The 26753-nt window shown below is 42.1% G+C and overlaps 1 protein-coding gene across 2 annotated transcripts in view; it reads left to right on the forward strand.

Annotated features, from left to right (window-relative positions):
* Positions 1–12692: 12692 nt before the first annotated feature.
* itpr3 (inositol 1,4,5-trisphosphate receptor, type 3) overlaps positions 12693–26753 on the forward strand; it is a 534890-nt gene continuing 520829 nt past the window's right edge. For both annotated transcript variants that reach the window (XM_061272597.1, XM_061272598.1), the window contains exon 1: positions 12693–12933. In XM_061272597.1, coding sequence (XP_061128581.1) covers positions 12842–12933 — 92 coding nt within the window. In that variant the 5' untranslated portion in view covers positions 12693–12841. The remainder of the gene's footprint in view (positions 12934–26753) is intronic.

Here is a 26753-nt window from a genome sequence, read left to right on the forward strand (position 1 = left end):
CCCCCCAGGGCTGCGTCCTCTTCCCACTGCTCTTCTCTCTCGACACTAACGATTGCTCCTCAGGCGACTCTTCTGTGAAGCTCCTGAAGTATGCGGACGACGGCACTCTCATCGGACTGATCCGGGACGGTGACAAGACTGCGTACAGACAGGAGGTGGAGCGGCTGGTCCACTGGTGCAGCCAAAACAACCTGGAGCTGAACCCGCTCAAGACCGTGGAGATGACAGTGGACTTCAGGAGAGACACTTCACGACTTCCACCGCTCACTATCCACAGTAATGCTATTCTCTCCACAGACACCTTCAAGTTCCTGGAATCGACAATCTCTCGGGACCTGAAATAGACCAGCCACATAGACTCTGTCCGGAAGAAAGCCAAGCAGAGGCTGTACTTTCTGAGACAGCACAGGAAGTTCAAACTGCCACAGGAGCTGCTGAACACCTTCTATACTGCCCTCATCCAGTCTATCCTCTGCACCTCCATCACTGTCTGTTTTGGATTGGCCACCAAACAAAACAAGACTGCAGAAAAGATAATCGGGACCAACCTCCCATCTATCCAGGACTTGTACCTGTCCAGGACCAGTAAACATGCAAGTAACATCTCTACAGACCCTTCTCACCCAGGTCACTGTCTGTTCGAATTAATCCTCTCCGGACGGCATTACAGAGCGCTGTACGCCAAAACCAGCAGACACAGACACAGCTTCTTCCCCCAGGCTGTCGCTCTGATGAACTCACACCACTCATAGAGTCTCAGAGACATTACTGTGCAATAACATCCTAAACTCGCTTTACCTTCGGATTGTCCATATTATGTGTACTATGTGTCCTCTCTGCATCCATTGCAGCCTGGTCATCCTGGAAGGGGGATCCTCCCATCTGTGGTCGCTTCTGATGGTTTCTCATTTCCCCTAGTAGTTTTTCTTTGCCCTCCTGGGAATTTAAGATCAGGGGATGTTTGACAATAATTGTCAATTTTTGCACATGTCATCCTGAATGTTGTGAGCTACCTAACTGTTGCACAGAGGCTGAGATCTACCGGAGTCAAATTCCTTGTTTGGCATGCTCACACTTGGCAAATAAAAGACTGATTGATTGATTGATTGATTGATTGATTGATTGATTGATTGATTGATTGATTGATTGAAATAAAAGTGAATGGTTGTTCGTCTCTGTGTGCCCTGTGATTGGCTGGAAACCAGTTCAACTGCTCGATGACTGCTGGGATATGCTCCAGCACGCCCGCTGCCCTCGTGGGGACAAGTGGTATCGAAAATCAATGGATGGCTGATATTGTCCATAAAACGCATGATAAAGAAGAAAAAAACATACCGTATTTTCTGCACTATAAGGCTCACTTAAAAGCCTTTAATTACTCAAAAAAACGCAGTGTACCTTATAATCCGGGGCGCCTTATATCTGGATCAATTGGTGAATTTGTTGATCCATACTGGTCGTATACAGCGCTCCACCAAAATGTTTGAGTACAACTAGTAAATTACAAGGTTGCATCGCTTTCAGCATTATAGCAATCATAGTAAGGGGTGTCACCGAAGTGATAGCGGTAAACACCTACCGTTTTTTTCCATGTATAATGCGCCCCCATGTATAATACGCACCCTAAAAATGGCATGTTGATGCTGGAAAAAAGCCTGTACCCATGTATAATACGCACCCAAATTTTGACTCCTACTTAAGTCCGTAAACGTAAAATTATTTCAGAAAAAAGATCATCTTTGGGAACAACCGGATGTTATTCTGCCGGTCAGTATCACTGTGCATGCGCTAGCAAACTCGATAGCGAAGAAATGTTTCGGATTTGTGTAGGGTACATTGTGACAGGAAACGAGTAGGTGATCGAGCAAGCGTCTGATACGAGAGGATTGTGTTCGTATGGAGCGTGTTTGAAGTGAACAGCAGAGTAATGGCGACCTCCATATCATATCCGGATGAAAAAGAAAAAAAGAAAAAAATGTTTTGTACCCATGTATACACGTAATGCGCACCCCAGATTTTAGGACAATAAATTAGTTAAATTTTGCGCATTATACATGGAAAAAAACGGTATACCGTGCTTACTCCTAGACCAACACCACTGCCAATGGATTGTGGATGCCTGGGCTGATATACCAGTCTCAACTGTGGTTCGAGCCTTTGCGAAGGCAGGAATAATAACTGAACTGCCAGGGAATAGCAGCGACACTGACACGGATCATGACGAGAAGAAGCTGGACATAATGAATGCCGCACTCGCCCCAACTGTTCAATTCGGACATGGAAGAGGAAGAATTTGATGGATTTGTAAGTTAAGTTAAGTTAAAAAGCTCAGTGACCTAGTGGTTAGAGTGTCCGCCCTGAGACTGGAAGGTTGTGGGTTCAAACCGCGGCCGGGTCATACCAAAGACTGTAAAAATGGGACCCATTGCCTCCCTGCTTGGCACTCAGCATTAAGGGTTGGAATTGGGGGTTACAAGGAGTGGAGCTCTTTACAAGCCCTAGGCTTCGTCTCCCTCCTTGCACAGTTATTGATATAATAATATGTGCTAAACAATAAACTAAACTAAAAAGTTAAAAGTCCCAATGATCGTCACACACACATCTGGGTGTGGTGAAATTTGTCCTCTGCATTTAACCCATCCCCGTGTGATTTTGATCCATCCCCTGGGGGAGAGGGGAGCAGTGAGCAGCAGCAATGCCGCGCTCCGGAATCATTTGGTGATCTAACCCCCCAATTCCATCCCTTCATGCTGAGTGCCAAGCAGGGAGGAAATGGGTCCCATTTTTATAGTCTTTGGTATGACCCGGCCGGGGTTTGAACCCACAGCCTTCCAGTCTCAGGGCGGACACTCTACCACTAGGCCTGAGCTGGTCCGCCACTGAAGTGGTATACGGGGATATGTAAATATTTACATTAACATTTGAACATTGTGCAATGTTTGTTCAAAAAAACTCTTCAATTCAGACACGAAAGAGGAAGAATTTGACAGATTTGTGGACAGGGATATGCAAATATGTACATTAACATTTGAACAACGTTGTGTTATTGTGCAATGTTTAGTTTAGTTTAGTTTAGTTTATTGTTTAGCACATATTATTATAGCAATAACAGTGCAAGGAGGGAGACGAAGCCTAGGGCTTGTAAAGAGCTCCACTCCGGTACAAACAAAATGCAAAAACAAACAAAGCAAACAAAGTGCTGTGTCGTCAAATGTCATTCAAGTGTTTAAAAAAAATACATATATACATATATATATATATATATATATATATATACATATATATATATATATATATATATATATATATATATATATATATATATATATATACCCACATACCCACATATATACATACATACCCATATACACATATACACACACACATACACCTACATACATATATACACACATACACACACACACACCTACATATATATACATATACATACACACATACACCTACATATACATGCATACACACACACAAGTAACCAATTAAAAGCATAACAAGCTATATATTAATTCGTCATATTTATACATGTATACATACTACGAATGTGTATGCATATATACATAAACAAATACACTATACGAAATGAGAAACAAGAGAACAAAATAGTCACATAGCGATGTTGAAACAATCAAAGAGACACCAGGTAGGAGTAGCTTAGAGGGGACAGAAGAAACTGCAAGCAGAAAATAACAAAAACAAGGAAGAATCTGAGTATAAATTGTGGTTTAAGTTAATGTTCTTAGTATGAATCAGCTTAGTGCGGTGGAGTAATTATGGAACTGGTAGGATCATGAGTAGAGAAGGTGGTATTTCAGCTGTTTTCTAAAAGCAGCCTGTGAAGATATGGATCTGATGTGGATTGGTAGCTCATTCCAGAGTGAGGGCCCTCTAAAGGAGATATTATATTGATGGCGTGATGTTCGACAGGAAGGTGGGTGGAGATTGTCCCTCTGTCTTGTTGGATAAGAATGAAGATCAGATACAAATGTGAAGAAATTATAAAAGGTGGCTGGAAGACAGTGTTTCCTATATATATATCTATGGATGAGTAGACAGGTTTGATGAATGTTTACTTTACCAATTGGCAATAGTGAATAATTTTTAAACAGCGGTGCCGTTGGTTCATATCTATTCGAGAAAGAGATCATTCTTAGGAACTTCTTTTGTATGATGAGTAATTTGTTGAGGTATGTTGGATATGTGGCTGCCCAGACTGTGTTGCAGTAATTGAGAAAAGGAAACAGGAAGCTATAATACAGAGTGAGATGAGCAGAAGGATGGACCAAGGGACAAACTTTTCGTAAAATACCTAGCATTTTCATAGATCTTTTGCAAACCAAATCAATGTGTTCAGACCAGTGTGGTGAATGGTCTTTGTTGTTTCGCTGGTCTCCAAAAAAACCACTCAGTGGACGATGGCTGGTCCGGGTAAGGAAGCACTTCGGTGACACACGGCTGATTGGGAAAAGATTTATTCAACCGATGTCAAAGTGATGTCTCTCCAAAAGTTAGAGTGGCCCCAAGAGCAAAGATGTTTCAGCTCTTGACAGCACAGATGTTCGCCCCAAAAAGGCCCTCGCGCTTCTTGCTCTTGCCCCTTGCGCCCCTGCTCTTGTCCTTCGCGCCCCTGCGCGCTCCTTGCTCTTCGCGCTCTCTTCCCTCCTTTCTATCTGTTCTCCCCCATCATTTGTACCTCGTAAGACAACAGCTGCGGTCCGAGTCTTACTCTACTGGTTACTTCCGATGCCCTTAAAAGGGCATGGACAAAGGTCTTCCTGGTCACGGACGAATGGCCCTTCCATATTCTAAGTACCTACACATTGCTGAAACTAGATCTTCTCTGCACCGCAAAAATAGCTTAGGGTCTTCTCACTGCTGCAAGGTCGCCATTTAAGGTGACGTACAGTGACGCATAGAATCCAAAATTTACCTCACCAGTTTAATTGTTTGTCTACTATAACTCCTAAGAATTTGGTGCTAGCAACTTGATGGATTTCGTTATTGTTTATGTAAATTTTGGTCTGTTCTTTGGGGTAAGATTTATTTATATTGCAGAAGATCATGAAGTTACATTTTTTTTATATTGAGTGACAACTTATTTATTTTGAACCATTTTGTAACAGCGTGCAATTCAGTATTTACACTTGCAATGAGGAAATTAAAATCATCGTGGGTGGCAATAAGATTAGTATCGTCCGCAAATAACAAAGGGAGAAAATTTGAACAAGACATGGAGAAATCATTTATGTACACCAAAAATAATAGAGGACCCAATATTGAGCCCTGCGGGACCCCAGATAGTATTTTCGATCTGTTCGAAGAACAACCATTTATATATACATATTGTTCTCTGTTAGCGAGATAGTTTGTGAACCATTTCAGGGCAGAATTGTTCACGGCATATCTCTCTAGCTTAGCGATAAGGATCTTATGGTCGACGGTATCAAATGCTTTACTTAAATCTAGGAAGACACCAAGAGCGAAATTCTTATTGTCAAGAGCTGTTGAGATATGGTTGACAAGCTGAAGCAGTGCATGCTCAGTAGAGAATTTTTTTGCGGAAACCATATTGATGTTTATAGAGAATATTGTTTGTTCCTAGGTGCTTTGCCAATCTTGAATAAACCATTTTTTCTAGAATCTTGGAAAAGCATGGAAGAATGGATATAGGTCGATAATTACCATATTCATTTGTCTCACCAGCTTTGAAAATAGGAATGACTTTCGCAATTTTTAGTTCTTGGGGTACAATGCCAAACTTTAATGATAAGGAGAAAATGTGTGTCAGTGGAATTTTTATTGAATGAATGATTTTCTTAATAAGTATGCTTCTGATCTCGTCATGGCCAGGGGCCGTGTTTTTCAAGCTCATGACGATGCTGTAAACTTCCTCAACACTAGGGGGGTCAAGAATAGAGAGTGAAGGAAACTGCCCTGTAATTAGGCAACAGGGGCTTGTATCATAGGTTGAGAAGCTAGATGCTAAAGTAGCGCCAACATTTACAAAGAAATCATTGAAGCCATTAGAAATATCAATTGGGTTAGAATGGGCTCCATTCTTCCCCAACATCTCACTTGGGGTAGATGTTTTAGGTTTTTTGCGATGTAATAAATGGTTGATAAGATTCCATGTTGTTTTGATGTCACCAGAGGCTTGTGTAAATTTATCAGCATAGTAAGTTTGTTTGGTTTTCCTTAATAATACTGTAAAATTATTTTTATATTTCTTGTATGTTTCAATATTTATAGGGGTGGGATTTGCAATAGATTTTCTATATAGTTTATTCTTTTTACGTGAGGATTTTTTAAGTTCATTCGTTATCCAAGGTTTCCCCTTAGAGTTATTTTTACGACTAGAAATTAAAGGAAAAGAGGACTCTAATGCATTTGTGAGTATTGTTTGAAAGGAGTGATAGGCTTTGTTGACATCTTGCAACAGAATAACCTCATTCCATGATACAGAACTGATGATAGATACAAAGGATACCATGTTTTCCTCAGTAAATTTACGGAATTTCATTTGATCACCAATATGACCTTTGATTTTTGGACCACTATCACTGTGGATGAAATGGAAGACAGGAAGATGATCAGATACATCACAGATCAACAGGCCAGATGTTATCTTGTAGTCTAGAGAATTAAATAAAATGTTGTCAATGAGAGTGGCCGTTGAGCTTGTGATCCTGGAGGGTTTGTTAATAAGAGGGAAAAGGTTACTGGAATATAATATATTGAGGAAGTCTGCTGTATGTGACTGCTTAGTTTCAAGCAAATTAATATTATAGTCACCAAGTAGGACACATAATTTGTTTTCTTTGTTTATGATTTCTAGAGTAGAGTCGAGGGCTTCATTGAAGGCAATTTTATCAGAATCTGGTGGTCTATATATACATCCAATTATCACGGTTTTGTTATGTTTGAAATGTATATTGTATTGTATATTGTGTATTGCAGACACAGAGACAGCTTCTTCCCCCAGGCTGTTGCTCTGATGAACTCACACCACTCTTAGAGTCTCAGAGTCATTACTGTGCAATAACATCCTGCTCTCCACACTTTTTTTTGAATTTGTCTACACTGTTTGTACTATGTGTCCTCTCTGCATCCATTGCAGCCTGGTCATCCTGGAAGAGGGACCCTCCCATCTGTGGTCTCTTCTCAAGGTTTCTCATTTCCCCTAGCTGGAGTTTTGAGTTTTTCCTTGCCCTTTTGGGAGTTTAAGATCAGGGGATGTAGAAGAATATTTGCCATTTTTCACATGTCCTGAGTGTTGTTAGTCACCTAAATGTTGAACAGACGGGTGTGATTTACCGAAGTCAAATTCCTTGTTTGGCACGTTCAAACATGGCGAATAAAAACTCTTGAATCTTGAATATAAAGTTTGCTGTATATAAAGTTCGAAGGATTTATGTACGGGGATATGTAAATATGCACATTATCGTTTTAACAACGTTGTGTTATAGTGCAATTTTTGTATGGAACAAAAAGACACCAAACAGACATCATGACAGTAACACATGCAATGATCCGACGGTGAGCGAGGGGCAGACAGGACTTAAATACAAAACACGTTACATCGATTGAGGTGACACAGGAAGAGAGGGGCGACGCGAACAGAAACTATGGCAACCTAGACACATAGCAAAACTGGGGACGAGACATGACAAATCTCCCCCGAAATAAAACTTGTAATCACCTTTCTTCTTGTTTGTTGTCAATCGCGCATCGCATTCAGCCATCCTGCCCAACACACTTAGTAAAATTCATAATTGACGACACATCGTTTGATGCGATGGTGCAATCCTTGATGGTGTGTTATTGTCAAATATTGTTTGTTTTTTAATCTCCATCGCGGACCGGACGTCATACGGAGGCCTCCATTACAGATGCGCAGAACGGTTGCGCAAGACACGTCAGCTATATAAAGAGTGAGAGTTCAGTTCTCCACCTATTAGTTTCAATTCACAGTTTAATTAGCAGTTTCAATCAGCAAATAACAAAATGCGTATTACAGGTAATATTTTATTTCACAACACTTTGCCTTGTTCCTTTCTTCTCTGCTGTTCACTTCAAACACGCTCCATACGAACGCAATGCTCTCGTATCAGACGCTTGCTCGATCACCTTCTCGTTTGCTGTCACAATGTACCCTACACAAATCCGAAACATTTGTTGTGGCTCCGAGTCACGACAAGGGGCAAGTTTTGGTTTCCAAGGGTGTTTTTATTCCTCTTCAACGTCTCTCGCCTTTTTCACATGTTCGCACGTCACTTTCCTCTCTTTTCATCTGATCGCATTGGGGCCTTTACGGGCAGTCGGAGAAATCAACGCCAACAAAAAAAAAATACATCCAGCCTAGTTAAGACCATACCAAAGACTATAAAAATGGCACCCATTGCCTCCCTGCGTGCGTGACGATAAAAAAAAATAATAATTTGGGTGCGTATTATACATGGGTACAGGCTTTTTTTCAGCATCAACATGCCATTTTTAGGGTGCGTATCATACATGGGGGCGCATTATACTCGGAAAAAAACGGTAGTTTGACAATCCCTTTAGCACAGCTCCATCTAGTGGATACATAACGCAACCCCAATCAGCCCTAGTTTGTTGGGGTGGGCAAACTTTTTGACTCGCGGGCCGAACTGGGTTCTAAATTTGGACCGGAGGGCCGAACCAGGAGCAGATGGACGTAGTGTTTGTGTGAAGTAATATAAGCGACCTGTAAAGGTCATTGCATAAAAGATTTTGGCCTTTAGTAGGTAGTAAAGCATGGATATTCCAAACAAGTTTTTTGAAAACAAATGCATTTATTAACATTATTAAAAAAATAAAAATAATTCACTAAAAAACTGCTACCAGTGATTCTCATAAAATACGACATTGTTATTATGAATAACAGTCTCCATCACTTCAGTGCCTGCAGGTCAGATTAATGAAAGATGTTTATCTTATGAGATCACATCAAACGGCAAACATTCTGACCAAATATATCATCTTGTAGAATCGGTGAAAGCATACGTCCAAATAAGGTAATCAAAACGGCAACACGGTGAGGGGTATCTGAAAATCAGAGCAGAGTTTTAACTCACAAACACCTGGTAACAGAGGTGAGGAAACGGGAAACACTTTCTTAAAGTAAGCCTTAAGAACTTTACAGGTTAAGATTAGTCGCAAACAGGCGGTGCATCAATGTCCTTGAGCATCCTGCATTGTTTGAAAATGAGAATGGTCGCTAGTGGTGACCACGTGGTGCAGGGACAACAACCTCCTGCTGAACGTCGACAAGACCAAGGAGATTGTTGTTGACTTCCGGAAGGGTCACACCCAACACCTGCCCACCTGCTCTGTTCGCCCAAGTCGCCGCCCGAGTGCGGTGCGATTCGGTTTCCCCAAGTCACCGCCCGAGTGCGGTGCGATTCGGTTCCCCAAGACGCCGCCCGAGTGCGGTTCTTTGCCCCTAGCTGGCGCCCGAGTGCGGCTCTCTGGCCCTAGTCGCCGCCAGAGTGCGGCTCTCTGCGCCTAGTCGCCGCCCGAGTGTAATCGTCCTTGACATTGGTACATAATGTAAACATAAGCCTAAGTGCAACTCAACGTGGCCGCATTGATCGTAACTCACGCTCCGTTTCCCCCCCAAATCTAGAGGCAAAACATTGTTCTCTCGCTGCTCCCGGTGTTGTGCTTGATTTGGTTCCCCCGTGAGATCTTGTTCTCCCTGCCGCTGTAGCGCGCACGCCTTATTTGGAAAGCGAAAAACCGATGTCGTACGGCGTCAGCACGATGTTGTTTTCAATAAAAACATGAAGAACTCACGTTTGCATCAGTCAATTTTAATTTTTATAAAGGATTATTCTCATTTGATGTCTTTAAATTCCTCCGCGTTCTGCCATTGAAGCGGGGTGCATTCAAAGACCAGTCGTACAGACGGAACACTCATTCACTTCACCAAAACGCAACACTATAATTACGTGAGCTCTTTGCATAAACCTCGATGCAAAGAAACTCCTCTTTTTGGGTACAGGCTACAAGGAGTATATATTACAAAGGAGACTTTATACTTAATTGTGATCATCATTCATCCATCCATCCATTTTATTTTATTACTCAGGTATTTTCAAACCAAATTAATATTGTTGCATTAATTAATTTGCTTTAACATGACAGCGCAATATAATTAAAAGCTGACACTATAGCAATGTCAAACGTGTTCATTTAAGAAAAAGCCACACACGTTTTGTGATCAAATCTTTCATAACGAGAATGATTTGAGTAAATTGATTTTACAATTTTTATCCCCCCTCCCCACAATCTGTCACTTTGCTTGGGACAAAAGCAGCCTTCAGAACTGAAATTTCTTCTCAATTATTCATTCAAATCAATTCACTCAAATCATTCTCGTTATGAAAGATTTGATCACAAAACGTTTCCGTCTGTACGACTGGCCTGTGAATGCACCCCGCTTCAATGGCAGAACGCGGATGAATTTAAAGACATCAAATGAGAATAATCCCTTATAAAAAATTAAAATTGACTGACGCAAACGGGAGTTCTTCATGTTTTTATTGAAAACAACATAGTGCTGACGCCGTACGACATCGGTTTTTCGCTTTCCAAATAAGGCTTGCGCGGTCCCGCGGCAGGGGAGAACTGCAGCTGGTTCTTTCAGCTTGGCTGCGCGGGGGGCATTGTGGGTCTTGTACGTGCGCGCACGCAACAACTAAATTTGCCTTCAGAACAAGCAAGCAGGGCTGTGGACAGTATTTCTACGCGCATTCTCTGCAGCATGATGAAAGTAAAATGGAACGTATTTTTTTTATTGTCAGACTCGGTGGACTCGATCAAAATCAGCACCGAGTCCGAGTCCGGCAAAAAAGACAGAGTCCGACCTAGTCCGAGTCCAAGTCCGAGTCCACAGCCCTGGTTTCAATCCCTGCTACGTGTACAAATCATATTCAAAATGCCTCCCCTTCGTTTTCAGTGAGAACAGTGTTGTTGGTCTCCCTTTTTTGCTAGTGCGTCATAGTCTGGAGTAAAATTTGTTGTGGCAATTCTTAGGAGAGATCCGAGGTGTTGGTCCGTTTACCTCGATCTGTGACGGGTTGATGTTGACGTTCATGTGGCTGAACGTCACGTCGCGTACGTCGAGCCAAATTGGCCACTCTCTTTTAAACACTCGGCACTGTGTCCACCTTGCTTTTCCTTGGGCGACTCATTTTAATGGAAGGATTCCAGGGGATGGTTTGTGTGTGGCTTTAGCGCAAAACTGCATCTGAAAGCTCAGCGCGCGAATTACAAGAATGCTGTCGTCACAGCCCACGCTCTAAAGTCGGGACTGATACAAATAGAGCGCGAGTGTGCCATGTCCGTACTACTGAGTACGTACACGCACTTGTGAGTGTGCACCGAGCTTTCTGACACGGCTTCCGGTAGTAAATGCGCAGGCGAGCGCTTCCCCATCTACTGGGGAAACACAGTCATTGCAGGCAAAATGACCAAAAAAAAAAAAAGTTTAATAATACAATTTGTTCAGGGTTGGCGGGACGGATTAAACGGTCCCGTGGGCCGGATGTGGCCCGCGGGCCGTAGTTTGCCCACCCCTGATCTAGATGTTGTTTTCAAGAATGGAATCAAATTCACAGTGGAAGTATGGGAAATGGTTATAGCTGTCAGACAGCTTCAACAGTTTCCCACCTGCACTATGGGAAGGATGGGTCTTCTAGTGACACGTCAGCACTGTGAATTAAACAGAGAGACTGAGAAATCAGAGCCTGTGCAGTAGTACTTCAAAAACCGTCCAAGCTTTTCTTGACTAAGTTCTTGTATGTACCCCTTTAGGTACTGGGCTACATCTCCTTTCTTTGAAGTCACCACTCGAGGGAATTTTAACAGACCTACCACTTTCTTTGACGTTGGTTGTCCTCCTTTGGTTGGTCTTAGTTGCTATCTGGCTCTATCGAACTTACTGTAGACGTGAATACAAAGCATCAGACTTTTCTCTCTTTCCTCTAGTAATGACAACTATATTAATCATAATCACAATCACAGTGATAGATTTAGGTCACTAGGTCTCACTGTTTCTATATTTTGTATTAATGAATAGGTAAAGTTCAATTATAATAACGTTTGATTATTGTTATGTGCTTTACAGTAAGTACCGAGCACTGAAGTTAAATATCTATCTATCTATCTATCTATCTATCTATCTATCTATCTATCTATCTATCTATCTATCTATCTATCTATCTATCTATCTATCTCTCTATCTCTCTATCTCTCTATCAGGATAACTGCACGCCTTGGTCAGGACTGGCATGTACCAGCCGCTCTGATTATCCTGTCAGCACCACCTTGGACCCACCGAGCCGAGAAGGACAAACTTAGATTCAACATTATAAACATTGACCTTTCAAACGTTTTAAACCAGACAAGATACAACATAGATTATTCAGTGGTGTCTTTTGAACACAAACTTCAACAGTGACAAATGTTGAATCAACTATGAATGACCGACCCATCTTCAACCATAACCAAAAATTAACCTTCTCAACCCTAGTTCTACGTTGATTTAATATCTTTTGCTCTCTGGGGAGTCAGATCACGTGCTGTTTGAAGCAGGGGGCGTGTCCCTCGAAACACATTGGTCACACGCCTCACACCTTCACTCATTTCCTGCTTTGTAGGAGGGGACTGGCAGATGTGTCGCTAAGTACAGCGACCTCCAGCTATTACCAAGTGAAGCATAAGCGAGGTGGTGGTCTGAGGAAGCGGGGGCACCGGCGAATTTGTGCTCACTCCAACTTCGTGATTCAACTGCATAGCTAACATGTCGGACCCAGCGTCCAGTTTCTTACACATTGGAGACCTGGTGTCCCTGTACGCCGAGGGCACCGTTAATGGCTTCATCAGCACCCTTGGGTGAGCACACACACACACACACGCGCGCACGCGCACGCGCGCGCACGCACGCACGCAACAATACACACTTATGTTGTCTTATGGTCATGAATAAAAACAGCTAACGAAGACACGTTAGACCAGTGGTCCCCAACCTTTTTTCGCCACGGACCAGTTACATGTCAGAAATATTTTCGCGGACCGGCATTTATATAAATAAATAATACATTTATATAAATAAATGAATAATACATTTACAATAAATACATAAATACGAGGAAATAAAATGATACGACTGACATAAAAACAAGTACAAATGACAAAAATAAAACTCACCATTACGTTGAATGAGTGGGAGCACTGAGTTTGTTTCTCAGAAACGACCCGGTCCCATCTAGACGTAATCGGAGACAATGACACCCGAAGTGATTAAGGTTTGTCTTTTATTGCAGGATGCTTGGTCTCCATGTGTTGAAGCAGTTTTGAATGCTTCACTGCCTGGTTAGTTAGCCTGTCGCCACATATTAGCTTTGCGGGCTCGACTGGGGAAATATGTCACGTGACCGGGACGAGTGTCTTGACCTGAATTAATTGATCGTCGATAAAAAAAAAAATTCTGTGCGGCTTGGCGGCCCGGTACCAAGTGACCCACGGACCGGCCGGTCCGCGGCCCGGTGGTTGGGGACCACTGCGTTAGACTACAGTCAGAGTAGAATGACACTCATGTTTGCGTTTGTGTTTGTTTGCATATGCGTGTGTATAAATGTATCTTTATAAATGTAAGCTCTATGTATGTATGTATGTATGTATGTATGTATGTATGTATGTATGTATGTATGTATGTATGTATGTATGTATGTATGTATGTATGTATGTATGTATGTATGTATGTATGTATGTATGTATGTATGTATGTATGTATGTATGTATGTATGTATGTATGTATGTATGTATGTATGTATGTATGTATATTAGGGGTGTAACGATTCATCGATACACATCGATTAATCGATATAATGCTCTACGATTTATTGGCATCGATGCTGAACGTAAACATCGATTTATATCGCCGTGTTTGACCTCGGACATTAGACGCGACTTTATTTTGAAATCCAGTTCATTGTTGCTTGCTTCCTCTTTCCGGGAGCAGTGCGGGGGCGTGTTGTGTTGTGAGCAGAGCAGGCACGTGAAAGGGGAGTCGACAACTACTACGCGGCTCCTGGGCTGGTGCTATGGCTCGTGTCCAAAAAGACGAGGAAATTTGCTCCCCTTTAGGCTTCAAGTCATTTGTTTGGAAGCACTTTGGATTCCAAAGGAAAGATGGCTCAACGGGCAGGACACGTGCAGTTTGCAAATCCTACCATGCGGTGATCAAATATTCAGGGAGCACAAATCTCGCCGCACATTTAAAGAAAAAACACGACATCAAAGTTCAGTGTTAAAATAAGCACTTTGTATACTACAATACTCTTGTAATTTCCTAAATAAAGAGTTTGCAGTACCTTGTTGATTTTGCGTATGAATTGTTATAAATCAGGATATTGTTCTATATTTTTCATTAAAAAAAAAAAAATCGATCGTAGAGCACTATATCGCGATATATCGTGAATGAATCGCAGCAGGCTTTAAGATATCGGCAAATATCGTATCGTAGTTCTTTGTATCGATATGATATCGTATCGTGACAAAACCCGCGATTTACACCCCTAGTATATACGTACATAGATTCATCGTACATGTTATGGAAAAAGTTTGTTTCTAGGTGAAAATCATACTCTCTTTCATTTGTCCTTTTACCAAAATATTAAAATGTTTATTATTGAAATCAAGATATGAAATTATGGAGGTAGCATTTTCAGTTCCTCCAGTCATTAAATAGAATAATCGCTTTCATGTTCCAACATTAGTCAATAATAATAATAATACTACTACTACCAGTATTAATAAAAACAACAACAATAATACATAAGATTATTTACTAGGGGTGTAAATCGCGGGTTTTGTCACGATACGATATAATATCGATACAAAGAACTACGATACGATATTTGCCGATATCTTAAAGCCTGCTGCGATTCATTCACGATATATCGCGATATAGTGCTCTACGATCGATTTTTTTTTTTAAATAAAAAATATAGAACAATAACCTGATTTATAACAATTCATATGTAAAATCAACAAGGTACTGCAAACTCTATTTAGGAAATTACAAGAGTATTGTAGTATACAAAGTGCTTATTTTAACACTAAACTTTGACGTTGTGTTTTTTCTTTAAATGTGCGGCGAGATTTGTGCTCCCTGAATATTTGATCACCGCATGGCAGGATTTACAAACTGCACGTGTCTTGTCCGTTGAGCCATCTTTTCTTTGGAATCCAAAGTGCTTCCAAACGAATGACTTGAAGCCTAAAGGGGAGCAAATTTCCTCGTCTTTTTGGACACTAGCCATAGCACCAGCCCAGGAGCCGCGTACTAGTTGTCAACTCCCCTTTCACGTGCGTGCTCTGCTCACAACACAACACGCGCAGTGCGCTCCCGGAAAGAGGAAGCAAGCAACAATGAACTGGATTTCAAAATAAAGTCGCGTCTGAACTTGAACTTCTATCGGTTTGATCGTATCTCCACTAAAGTCAATGTACTCATAGAAATTGTTCCAGTTCCTCTCTCTCTCAAATAGGAACTGATTTCTAAACGGCTCGGTGGAGCACTGGGTAGCACGTCCGCCCCACAGTTAGGAGAGTGCGGGTTCGATTCCACCTCCGGCCCTCCCTGTGTGGAGTTTGCATGTTCTCCCCGGGCCGGGTTTTCTCCGGGCACTCCGGTTTCCTCCCACATCCCAAAAACATGCTTGGTAGGCTGATCGAGCACTCCAAATTGTCCCTAGGTGTGAGTGCGAGTGCGAATGGTTGTTTTTCTCTGTGTGCCCTGCGATTGGCTAGCAACCGGTTCAGGGTGTCCCCCGCTTCTGCCCGATGATGCTGGGATAGGCTCCAGCACACCCGCAAGCCCCGTGGGGACGAAGCGGTACAGAAAATAGATGGATGGATGGATGGACAGATCTTACAATCTGACACTTTGGGTTTGGAAATTTTCATCTTTAGGTTTATTTTATTCCATATTATTTTTTTTATTTCCTACTCTCGTTCTGCAGGAGACCTCGCGTGCATTCAATGACCACTCACTCAGTCGGAAAACTTATTAAAGGGAGAGTAAAAAGAGGATGGTTCATCTTTCACTAACTAGCTATTTTTTTTAATCAGGAAAATGAAAAAAGTTAGCATTTTCTATTTTATCCATTCATTTTGGAGAAATAATGAAACGTCTTGGTTGACAATGTCATGGAAGGAAGCAATCACAATTTCCCCATTGGAAATAATTGTACGGATTGTCGCTTAAAATGTCCCAAAACAGCTATCAGTTAGCACCAAAATTTGCATGGACATCTCTACCGCATTTTTCGGACTATAAGTCGCGTTTTTGTCATAGTTTGGGTGGGGTGGGCGACTTGTACGTGAATTTTTTCACAAATGTCCAAAATTAAAAAGGAAAAAGTGAAACCGCGATAAATGAACCGCGATGTAGCAAGGGATTACTGTAATTTGAATTTGCGGCGCGGCGGTTGTTTACATAAAGGACAAAGATTCAATCACGGGATGACGAAGATGACGAAGGGCCCCACGTACTACCGGCATCATTAGCGGCTTTGTTTGCCAGTGACACGGAGGACGAAGAGTTTGAAGCATTTAATGATTTGGAGTGACCCAGAAGGTTTGAAAAACAATTATGGCTACTCTACGGAGCTCTCTTTCACCTCCGTGGATGGAAGTCGAGGGTCAGCGCTCGGCCGGGTGGCTGACCGGGGACGGTGGATGGGGCTCGGACAAGGCTTTTACGCACGCCCGGTCCTAGTCTACGGAGCTCTCTTTCACCTACGTGGATGGAAGTCGGGAGCCGGCGTTCGGCCGGGTGGCTGTCTGGGGACGGTGGATGGGGCTCGGACATGGCTATTACGCACGCGCGGTCCTATTTTATGGAGCTCTCTTCCACCTCCTTGGCTGGAAGTGCCACCTCTGGGGATGGAAGTCCACACCGCCACAGGCCTGGAAGTCGACGCCGGTGCTTGGGGCCGTGTGGCGGTGAACTATTTATGTTATAGTTATTTGATATATTTCATTTCGTGTAGCAACTTGTATATGTTTTTATCATTACAGTTCAGTAGTTGTTGGCTCGTTGAACTCTTGTTTTGGTAAATAAAGAGCTGTTCACCAAACCCACGTCTTTCCTTGTACTTTGTTAACGCTACAATATAGTTATATACTAGATCTGTGGAATAACGAAAAGGCTGACGTCGGGGCGTACGTTGTTGACAAAGGACGAGGAATTTGATCGATGGATTTAATGATTTGGAGTGACACAGATGGTTTGATAATATTATTGCTTATATAATAGTTATTTGATATATAATTTATATATCGTTTTATGGGCCTGTGGACATTTTTGAAGTGCAAGCACCGTCAGAGGCGCGCACCCAGCCGGCATTGTTGACATAAAGGACAATAGATGGCTTTAATGATTTGGAGTGACACAGATAGTTAGATTGTTGTCAATCGCCCATTATTTGATATATAATTTATATATCGTTATATGGTCCTGTGGAATATTTTGAAGTGCAACCGCCATCAGCGGCGCGCACCCGGCCTGCATTGTTGACATAAAGGACTGACTTTGAGACTGCTTGTGGTTTAGGGCTATACAAATAAACTTGACTTGATCAATGGATTTAATGAATTGTAGTGACACAGATGGTTTTAGAAATGTGTTATTTATGTAATAGTTATCTGAATAACTCTGAATGTTATGTCAGGCCCATTCTCAGCTCTTCGTTTGTGTTTATGTCACGTTAGCATACCTATCGTTTAGCCTGTTGATGCTCGTTCACGTCTGTTCTCCCACGGTGACGAGACACAGTACACGAGTAACATACAAGTAAACAACGGGGAAGAGAGTTCAGGACCCCAAAAGCCTGGAGATCACAAACTTCGCCAGAGGCGAGCAGTGCTTGCATCCCACCACAGAGTCCCGGCACCATTCGTCACGGATGTAGACGCGCATTCCACCTCCTCGCGATGTTCCCCCTCGTACAATGGCCCGGTCCGCCCGATAGCACACTAGCCGCTCCAGATGCACAGCAGTTACGCACTGTCCGGTTTGTAGATCTCAGCAGGCATGTTGATGCCCAGTGATCGAACGTTCGCCAGAAGAAAGGAAGGCACGGCCGGGCGAGCTGGGTTGGCCGCCAGCCTGGCCCGGACGCCCCCGCTCTCGCCCCTCTTCAGCCTCCTCGCACACCGCTTCCGACGCTTCAGGACGGAGCAGACCGAGCGCCTTTAATGTCCCCGCTTCAAAGTCCAGATCGCCACAAAACTCGCTTTCGCCGATGTCGAGCAGAACCAGCCCGCTGTACTTGTAGCACAACCCGGTGCGACGAGACGAACACACAAAACTGTCGGACAAAACCCACATTAAACGACAAAACAAAACACCGTTTGGGACAGAGAGAGGCCGCTGCGTGTGCACGCGCCGCCATCTTACTTCCGGGCCATAATGGCCATTTCCCCCAAAATTTGACTTATACTCCGGAACGAATTACGTATATGTTTTTTTCATGTTATTGTGCATTTTATGGCTAATGCGACCTATATTTCGAAGCGACCTTTAGTCTGAAAAATACGGTACTTACGACAATATCACAAGGATGAGCCTCTCCACGGCTGATTTACCGTGTTTTTCCGTGCATAATGCGCACAATTTAATTTATTGTCCTAAAATCTGGGGTGCCCATTATGCATGGGTACAACAATTTTTGAAGAGAATCTCCCTCGAAATAAAACTTGAAATCACACCATTCTTCTTGTTTGTTGTCAATCGCGCCATCCTGGAAACACACTTAGTCAGTAAAATTCATAATTGACGACAAATCGTCTGATGCGATGATTCAATCCTTGATGGTGTGTTATTGTCAAATATTGTTTGTTTTTTAATCTCCATTGCAGACCGGATATCATATGGAGGCCGCCATGAGAGTATGCGCAGAACAGATGCGCAAGACACGTCAGCTATCAGGGCTCGAAGCTTATTTTTTGCCCAAGTTGCCCTCGGGCAAGTTGGAGAAAATTTTACTTGCCCGAAACAAAATTTTACTTGCCCGAATTTTTTTGGAGTGGATTTTTACTTGCCCGACACGGAAACAAGCTCTGCTGGTGCGCAGGCGCAGAAGAGCCAGGGACGAGGGAGCATGCATTTAATTACGAAGCGCTTTGCCGTTATCAATGTATTGCAGACTTACACGAGAAACTAACCGCTCCCTAGAAAACAAAATGTCGGACCAGAAGCGGCAGAAGTTGCGAGAAATTATGCACAAAATCGTCTTTTTACAGCTTGAAAACATGGTATTATGGCAGGGCAAGTTCGGGCAAGTGAGGAAAAATTCTACTTGCCCGTCTGCCATCGCTACTTGCCCCGGGCAATCGGGCAATCGTTAGTTTCGAGCCCTGGCTATATAAAGAGCGAGAGTTCAGTTCTCTACCTATTAGTTTCAATTCACAGTTTAATTAGCAGTTTCAATTAGCAAATAACAAAATGCGTATTACAGGTAATATTTTATTTCACAACACTTTGCCTTATTCCTTTCTTCTCTGCTGTTCACTTCAAACGCTTGCTTGATCACCTGCTCGTTTGCTGTCACAATGTACCCTGCACAAATCCGAAACATTTCTTCACTATCGAGTTTGCTAGCGCACGCGCAGTGATACTGACCGGCGGAATAACATCCGGTTGTTCCCAAAGATGATCTTTTTTCTGAAATAATTTTACGTTTACGGACTTAAGTAAGAGTAAAAATTTGGGTGTGTATTATACATGGGTACAGGCTTTTTTCCAGCATCGACATGCCATTTTTAGGGTGCGTATTATGCACGGGGGCACATTATGCACGGAAAAAAACGGTAAGATAAATGAGCAGTCTCTCTGCAGCTGAAGTGCCCTGTCACGTTTGTCTTATTCCTTTCATCAGTCACGAACATTGGCGAACACGACGTGTTCCGAGAGACTTTATGTAAGCTAAATTGTTCAACATATGCAAACACGACGCATTCTGAGATCTTTATGAAAGCTGAATTATTCATACGTCGTTATATATTCAATTAAAATCTGTAAGGGTTCATTTGATCTTCATTTCTCCTGAAGTCCACGTATGGGGGGGGTACCACCTCCACCCCCTTTCTGAAAAGAAGATGCTCTAAACATCCACACTCAGATGAAGGGTTGGCCTCCTTGTTGGACCTGTTCCGGGGAAGTATGGAAATAGTGGTCAAACCACATCTTTATTTATTTTTTTGACACCCTTCTTTTTCCTCTGAGAACAACACGAGAACCAAGGTAATGTACAGTATTTTGGAAAATCTTGTTTATAACCCAAATTGTTAGTAAAGGTGGACATTTGTGAATCGAGGTTGCATTACTATCTAGTATTTTCAGTAAAATAATGCTTCACTACCATTCTTTAAACAAAACGTTATGCTACTACCTGAGATGTTGTAACTTAGCATGAACTCTGCTGATCTGATGGAAGAAAACAAACTGACAAGTGAAGGACATAAAAACAAGCTTGCTTACATTTAAAAACCTTTTAGGTACGTGTGTGTTGATCAAAGGTGTGAACAAGTCAAACCTGTGAGACAGGGTGCTGAAGCAATCTGAGTCAAGAAAGTTCTAGATTATTGTGGAATTGACTTCTCAAATACACATTGTTTACTTTTTAGTCAGTCCTCATTCACTGACAGTCGTCAAACGCACATGCAAATGCACACATGCGTACGCACACACAAACACGCACTCACGCACGTACGTATGCACGCACACAGGCATACACGCACACGCACTCACACACGCACACACACGCACACACACACACACACTGTGCAAATCTCTTAAAACTCATTACCACATCCTGTTCCTGCTTTACAGTGTGTGTTCCGTGTGTGTGAGCGCATGAAGGTGCTGACACGTATATGTTTGACTACTGTCAGTAAATGAGGGCTGATTCTAAAAAGCAAACAATGTGTATTCCAAAAGTCAAAGCAGCAATATTATGAAAGTTTCTCGACTCTTGGTATGTGTTGGTCCATGTGTGTGTGCTTTGTTCTATAATTTGTATGCATTAGCATCAGTCTTAACGCGGTTGAGCCAAGGTAGAGCTGAGAGAGATGGGAGTTAGCTGGCATGGAGCAGGAAGGAGCGCCAGTGACCAGAGCAAATAGAGAGAACTCATCGTGCAATATTCCAATAGGAAAGGGAGGAACTAACTAACTAACTAACTAACTAACTAACTAACTAACTAACTAACTAACTAACTAACTAACTAACTAACTAACTAACGCGGTTGATAATCAGGGATGGCCGATATAACATTTTTAGGAGGATTAAGTGAAATGAAAAAAATAATGCATCTTCAGACAAGGGTTTTGTATAAATGGCAATTAAAGCAAAAATAGAAAACATTACTTAAACCAATGTCAATGACTGGATGTAATTATCCACTCCATAAAAAATATCGTATCTTGAATTGGATCGTAATCATAATTATTAAGTAGGGATGTTTCGATCAGCATTTTGTGCTACCGATCCCGATACCAATCCTCCATGAATGTGAACAGCTGATACCGATCTGATACCGATCGCATAGGTTCGGTGTGAAATTTAAAATGAAAGCACCTGTTTGTAAATGTCTGATATGGAATTACATTTGGGTTCAAAGGGTTAGCATATTCCTGTTACAACTATAATAAAAAGTTGTAGAAGGGAAATAAGTGTTTCAAATAACATTTTTAACATTCGTAGCTATGTATTTAACCCTTTTTCAACTGTAGTTTACCTATTTGAACACTGGGCGTGAGTGCAGAGCAGCGCGGATGAGTTTGAAGTGTGGGACATGGGACCAAGCAAGGCCTCTTCGTTGGATTTAAAGTGAAGTTAGCGTTTTTGTCAGCTTTGGGAACGCACCACGTGACACATTGTGTAGTGTACCGGCGGAGTGTGTGGAGAAAGAGAGAACCAAATGCAGTAAAACAGTGCAGGAAAAGATGATCATCCCGAGAACTGCAATACCGCGACAAAATTAAACAGGAGCAGGCGTGGAGAACTGTGAGCAAGAAACTTGAGATTTACTTGGGATGTTTTTATTTGTTTGTTTTTTTATCAGCTGTTAAAGTCTACCACAATGGCACAATTTTTTACATAACAGTATTATTTTAGTTTTTTTTTATTGCCGTCAGAGGACTTTTGCCCTAAAAAGTGGATTAGTCTGAAGGACATATACAGTGATCCCTTGTCGCTTTGCGCTTCACCTATTGTGGATTCGCTACTTAGCGGTTTTTTAAGTGATGAGAGGACTGCATTTAAATACACACTGATAGCGTTGGACGTTCCTCTGAGCAATGTGCGTCTCTGTTGACAAGTACGGGAAGCGCGATAGCCAGCCTGTCACGAATGAGGCAGGACAACCATGTACAACACAGACTCTTTATTTAGAGAACGAGAAAAGAGGAAAAGGGAGGCTGGGACGCCAGCAGAGCAAGTGCAGGAGGTGGTAGACAGGTGCAAAGCAAGCTTGTATTTGGGGACAGGCATAAGGTCGGGCCAAACAGAGTCCAAGCATCTTGCTACACACCAGATCAGGCAAACAGGAATGAGGTGGCAGACATGCGTGTGTCAAGGGAGACGAACAAGCCAGGCGTACTGCTTCACAGCGGATTAGGGTAACAGAAATCAGGTGGCAAGCGTACATGTGTCAAAACAGACGAAAAGGAGGGGTCTGACCGGCGGATGGCACCTATATACACGCCCTAATCAGCGGGTAACACCGGACCCGTGGAAGCGATCAGTGCTCATTAGCATGTGCAGTTCCGCATTGGCGATGCATGCCACCAAGGTCTAGCGCAGAGGGCGCATCAGCAGGGCAAGAGCGGAGATGTGACACATCTGCGCACGAAGAACCCCCATGCTAAAGGAGTCAGTACAACGGCAATGAGCGCCGATAGCGTGGGCCGTGCCTCTGAGCAATGAGTTCAAGTGCAGGAGGCGGCAGCTGGCCACGCGAGAGGAAACCGCACCAACCGGTGCAGAAGGAATCTGGACACGTGACAATATTACGTGTTTTTTTTTTTTATTTAAGATTCAAGAGTTTCTATTTGGCATATTTGAGCGTGCCAAACAAGGAATTTGACTTCGGTAAAACAAATTCAAGATTCTTGAATCTTGAATCTTATTTACAGCACAGATACAATAAATGCATAGTATAGTGTGGGAATGGGAAAGGTTGATATAGCGTATAAAGTTTAAATAGCACAATTTCCAAAGAATAGATATACGTACCGTTTCTACTTCGTGGATTTTTGCTTTTTGTGAATGGTTCTGGAACACATCTCCCTCGATAAATGAGGGACCACTGTACTTAAAGTGTACCTCGGAGCTTGCATATTGAGATCTTGCTGGAGAAAGGGAGTAATAATGTGAATATCTCGAGTCACCATTTATTTACTAGTCCTGCATTTGATAAAACAGTTAGCCCAAAATTCTCCTAGTTCTAATGCACAGCGCCATGTTGGGACTGGTGTAGGTACGCCATCTACTCAGGTGTTCAGATTCGTTTGAGGGCCTAAAACATTCAAAAGCGTTTTTCAAATTACAGATGCATTCTCTCCAGTGTATCGTTTTTTTTCCATGTATAATGCGCCCCCATGTATAATACGCACCCTAAAAATGGCATGTTGATGATGGAGAAAAGCCTGTACCCATGTATAATACGCACCCAAATTTTGACTCCTACCTAAGTCCCTAAACGTAAAATTATTCCAGAAAAAAGATCATCTTTGGGAACAACCGGATGTTACTTTGCCGGTCAGTTTCACTGCGCACGCGCTAGCAAACTCGATAGCGAAGAAATGTTTCGGATTTGTGTAGGGTACATTGTGACAGCAAACGAGCAGGTGATCGAGCAATACGCACAATGGCCTGTATTAGACGTTTGCGGAATGGGTGGAAGGGTTCGTCTCTCGAATTGTATTTTTACTCCCCAGTTGAACCTTAATGTGTTCCAGTTACAGTACGTGTAACAGCTCTGATACGAGAGCATTGTGTTCGTATGGAGCGTGTTTGAAGTGAACAGCAGAGAAGAAAGCGCATCTGTAATGGCGGCCTCCGTATCATATCCGGATTTAAAAAAAAAAAAAAATGTTTTTTTTTTGTACCCATGTATAATGCGCACCCCAGATTTTAGGAAAATAAATTAGTTAAATTTTGCGCATTATACATGGAAAAAAACGGTAATTCTAATTCTCAGGAGAAATGGAGGATTTTTATGGAGAGATCAAACATTATCTCTGAAAAGGAACTTACTCCAGCTGGACTAATAGCTTCAAACAGCTAAAAGCTGAAAGGCCACTATTCGGGGGGCATCTAAGTTACATAATTAAAGGTAAGTTACTGTTTGGCTTCACCTTTCAGTGATTCATTTTCGAGTGTCTTTGCAACACATAATTGAAATTGTGTTGGTGGTGCTAAATGAACCTTTTTTTTTCTGCAACATGAGATGGGCAGTTGTATTACAACTAAGTCTAAGTCTAAGTAGCAGGGCAATCTCCAGTTGAACACATCGTACAATGGAAAAAGTGCTGACGTCTTACCATTTGAAAACCGTACGGGACGATGTTAAGAAATGGGTGAGTTTTTTTTTACTTTTGTAGCTCTTTTTTTATTCAGAAGTAAAATTATACTACTGTATGTTTACTGTAACTGATTAACGTTAATTGTCATGCATGTCACAGTGTAGTCCCTACATTCGTTTAAACTTTTACTTTGTCTCTAAACTAAAACTAGACATGGACATAGGTTTGCATACTGGACTAATGAAGCTGCATTGCTCTAAGGCAGACATGGGCAAACTACGGCCCGCGGGCCACATCCGGCCCACGGGGCCGTTTAATCCGGCCCGCCAAACCTGAATAAAGTGTATTATAAATGTTTGGGGGGGTCATTTTCCCTACAATTACTATGTTTCCCCAGTAGATGGGAAAGCGCCCGCCCGCCCGCGCATTTACTCCCGGGAGCCGTCAGAAAGCTCGGTGCACACTCTCAAGTACATGTGCGTACTCAGTAGTACGTAGTCATTTCATCTATCAGTGCCGAATTTTGAGTGTAGGCTGTGACGTCAATATTCTCGTAATTCGCGTGCTGTTTTCAGATACAGTTTTACGCTAAAGCCACCCACAAACCTTCCCCTGGAATCCTTCTATTAAAATGAGTCGCCCAAGAAAAAGCAAGGTGGACACAGTGCCGAGTGTTTAAAAGAGAGTGGCCAATTTGGCTCGACGTACGCGACGTGACGTTCAGCCACATGAACGTCAACAAAGCCAGTCACAGATCTAGGTTAACGGACCGACACCTCGGCTCTATCCTAAGAATTACCACAACAAATTTTACTCCAGACTATGATGCACTGGCAAAAAAGGGAAACCAACAATACTATTGATTTCTTTATTTAGATGTATTCTTTCACTGATTCTTCAAGATGATGTATTTGGTCAGAATGTTTGCCGTTGGATGTGATGTTGCCTCATTAGATAAACATATTTCATAAATCTGACCTGCAGGCGCTGAAGTGATGGAAAATGTTATACATCATAACAATGTCGTATTTAATAAGAATCACTGATAGTAGTTTTTTGGTGAAATATTTTTTTAATGCTGTTAATAAATGCATTTGTTTTCAAAAAATCCATGCTAAAAGTAAAAAGCTTTTATGCAATGACCTTTACATGTCATTTATATGACCTTTACACACAAACACTACATCCATCTGCTCCTGGTTCGGCCCCCCGGTCAAAATTTAGAACCCAATTCGGCCCGCAAGTCAAAAAGTTTGCCCGCCCCTGCTCTAAGGATTATTGTAGTCAGTATGCAGAATCCCAAAGAACAGAGAGAAAGAGAATACGAAGTGAGCTATGAAACGGCATCATTTGTTATGGTCTCATGTCAGTTTGAGTATCTTTTTCATACAAGCATCTATCTTCTGGGTCTCTTGCTTGCTTACTTACTAGCTCAATGAATTGAATTTTAATCATGGTTATGAGTTTGGCTCCAGACAATCTCAAAATTAATATAATCAAGGAAAAACAATTATTTGGTGTTTACGTTCTGAGAGTGTGTGGAGAGTTGAGATCCAGGCCAGGCCAATATTTAACAGACAGTATTGTACCTGAAAGCATTAAATTAACAAAAGTTCATAAACTCGTTCATATTTTGGCGAACACAAATGAACGTAGCACATTTTTGCTCCGTGAAAGTTTTTTGGGAACGCCCTAATTTTGGAGCCATTGTATGGTGTTTTTTTTTTTTTTTTTCTCAAAGTGAAAGTCTGCTTTATTGTCAACATCTTCACATGCCGAGACACACAAAGACATCGAAATTACGTTTTCCCTATCCCACGGTGACAAGACATATTACACGATAGACACACAAGTAAACAACGCAATATAAAAAACAAGAAGGCACAAACAATAAATAAGAGTAACAATAAATAATAAATAAATAGATAACACAACGAATAAAAGCCAGTGTGCATACAGACAGTAAAAGTACAGGACGCTACGCAGAACGGGGAAGCAAGTTCAGGATCCTGACTGCCTGGAGTATGAAGCTGTTTGAGAGTCTGGTGGTGCGGGAGCACAGGCTTCTGTACCTCTTCCCAGAGGTTTTGTACGGCAGTTCATTTTCACTCAAG

The sequence above is a fragment of the Syngnathus typhle genome, linkage group LG2 (assembly GCF_033458585.1).
Source record: "Syngnathus typhle isolate RoL2023-S1 ecotype Sweden linkage group LG2, RoL_Styp_1.0, whole genome shotgun sequence".
Classification (NCBI taxonomy): domain Eukaryota; kingdom Metazoa; phylum Chordata; class Actinopteri; order Syngnathiformes; family Syngnathidae; genus Syngnathus; species Syngnathus typhle.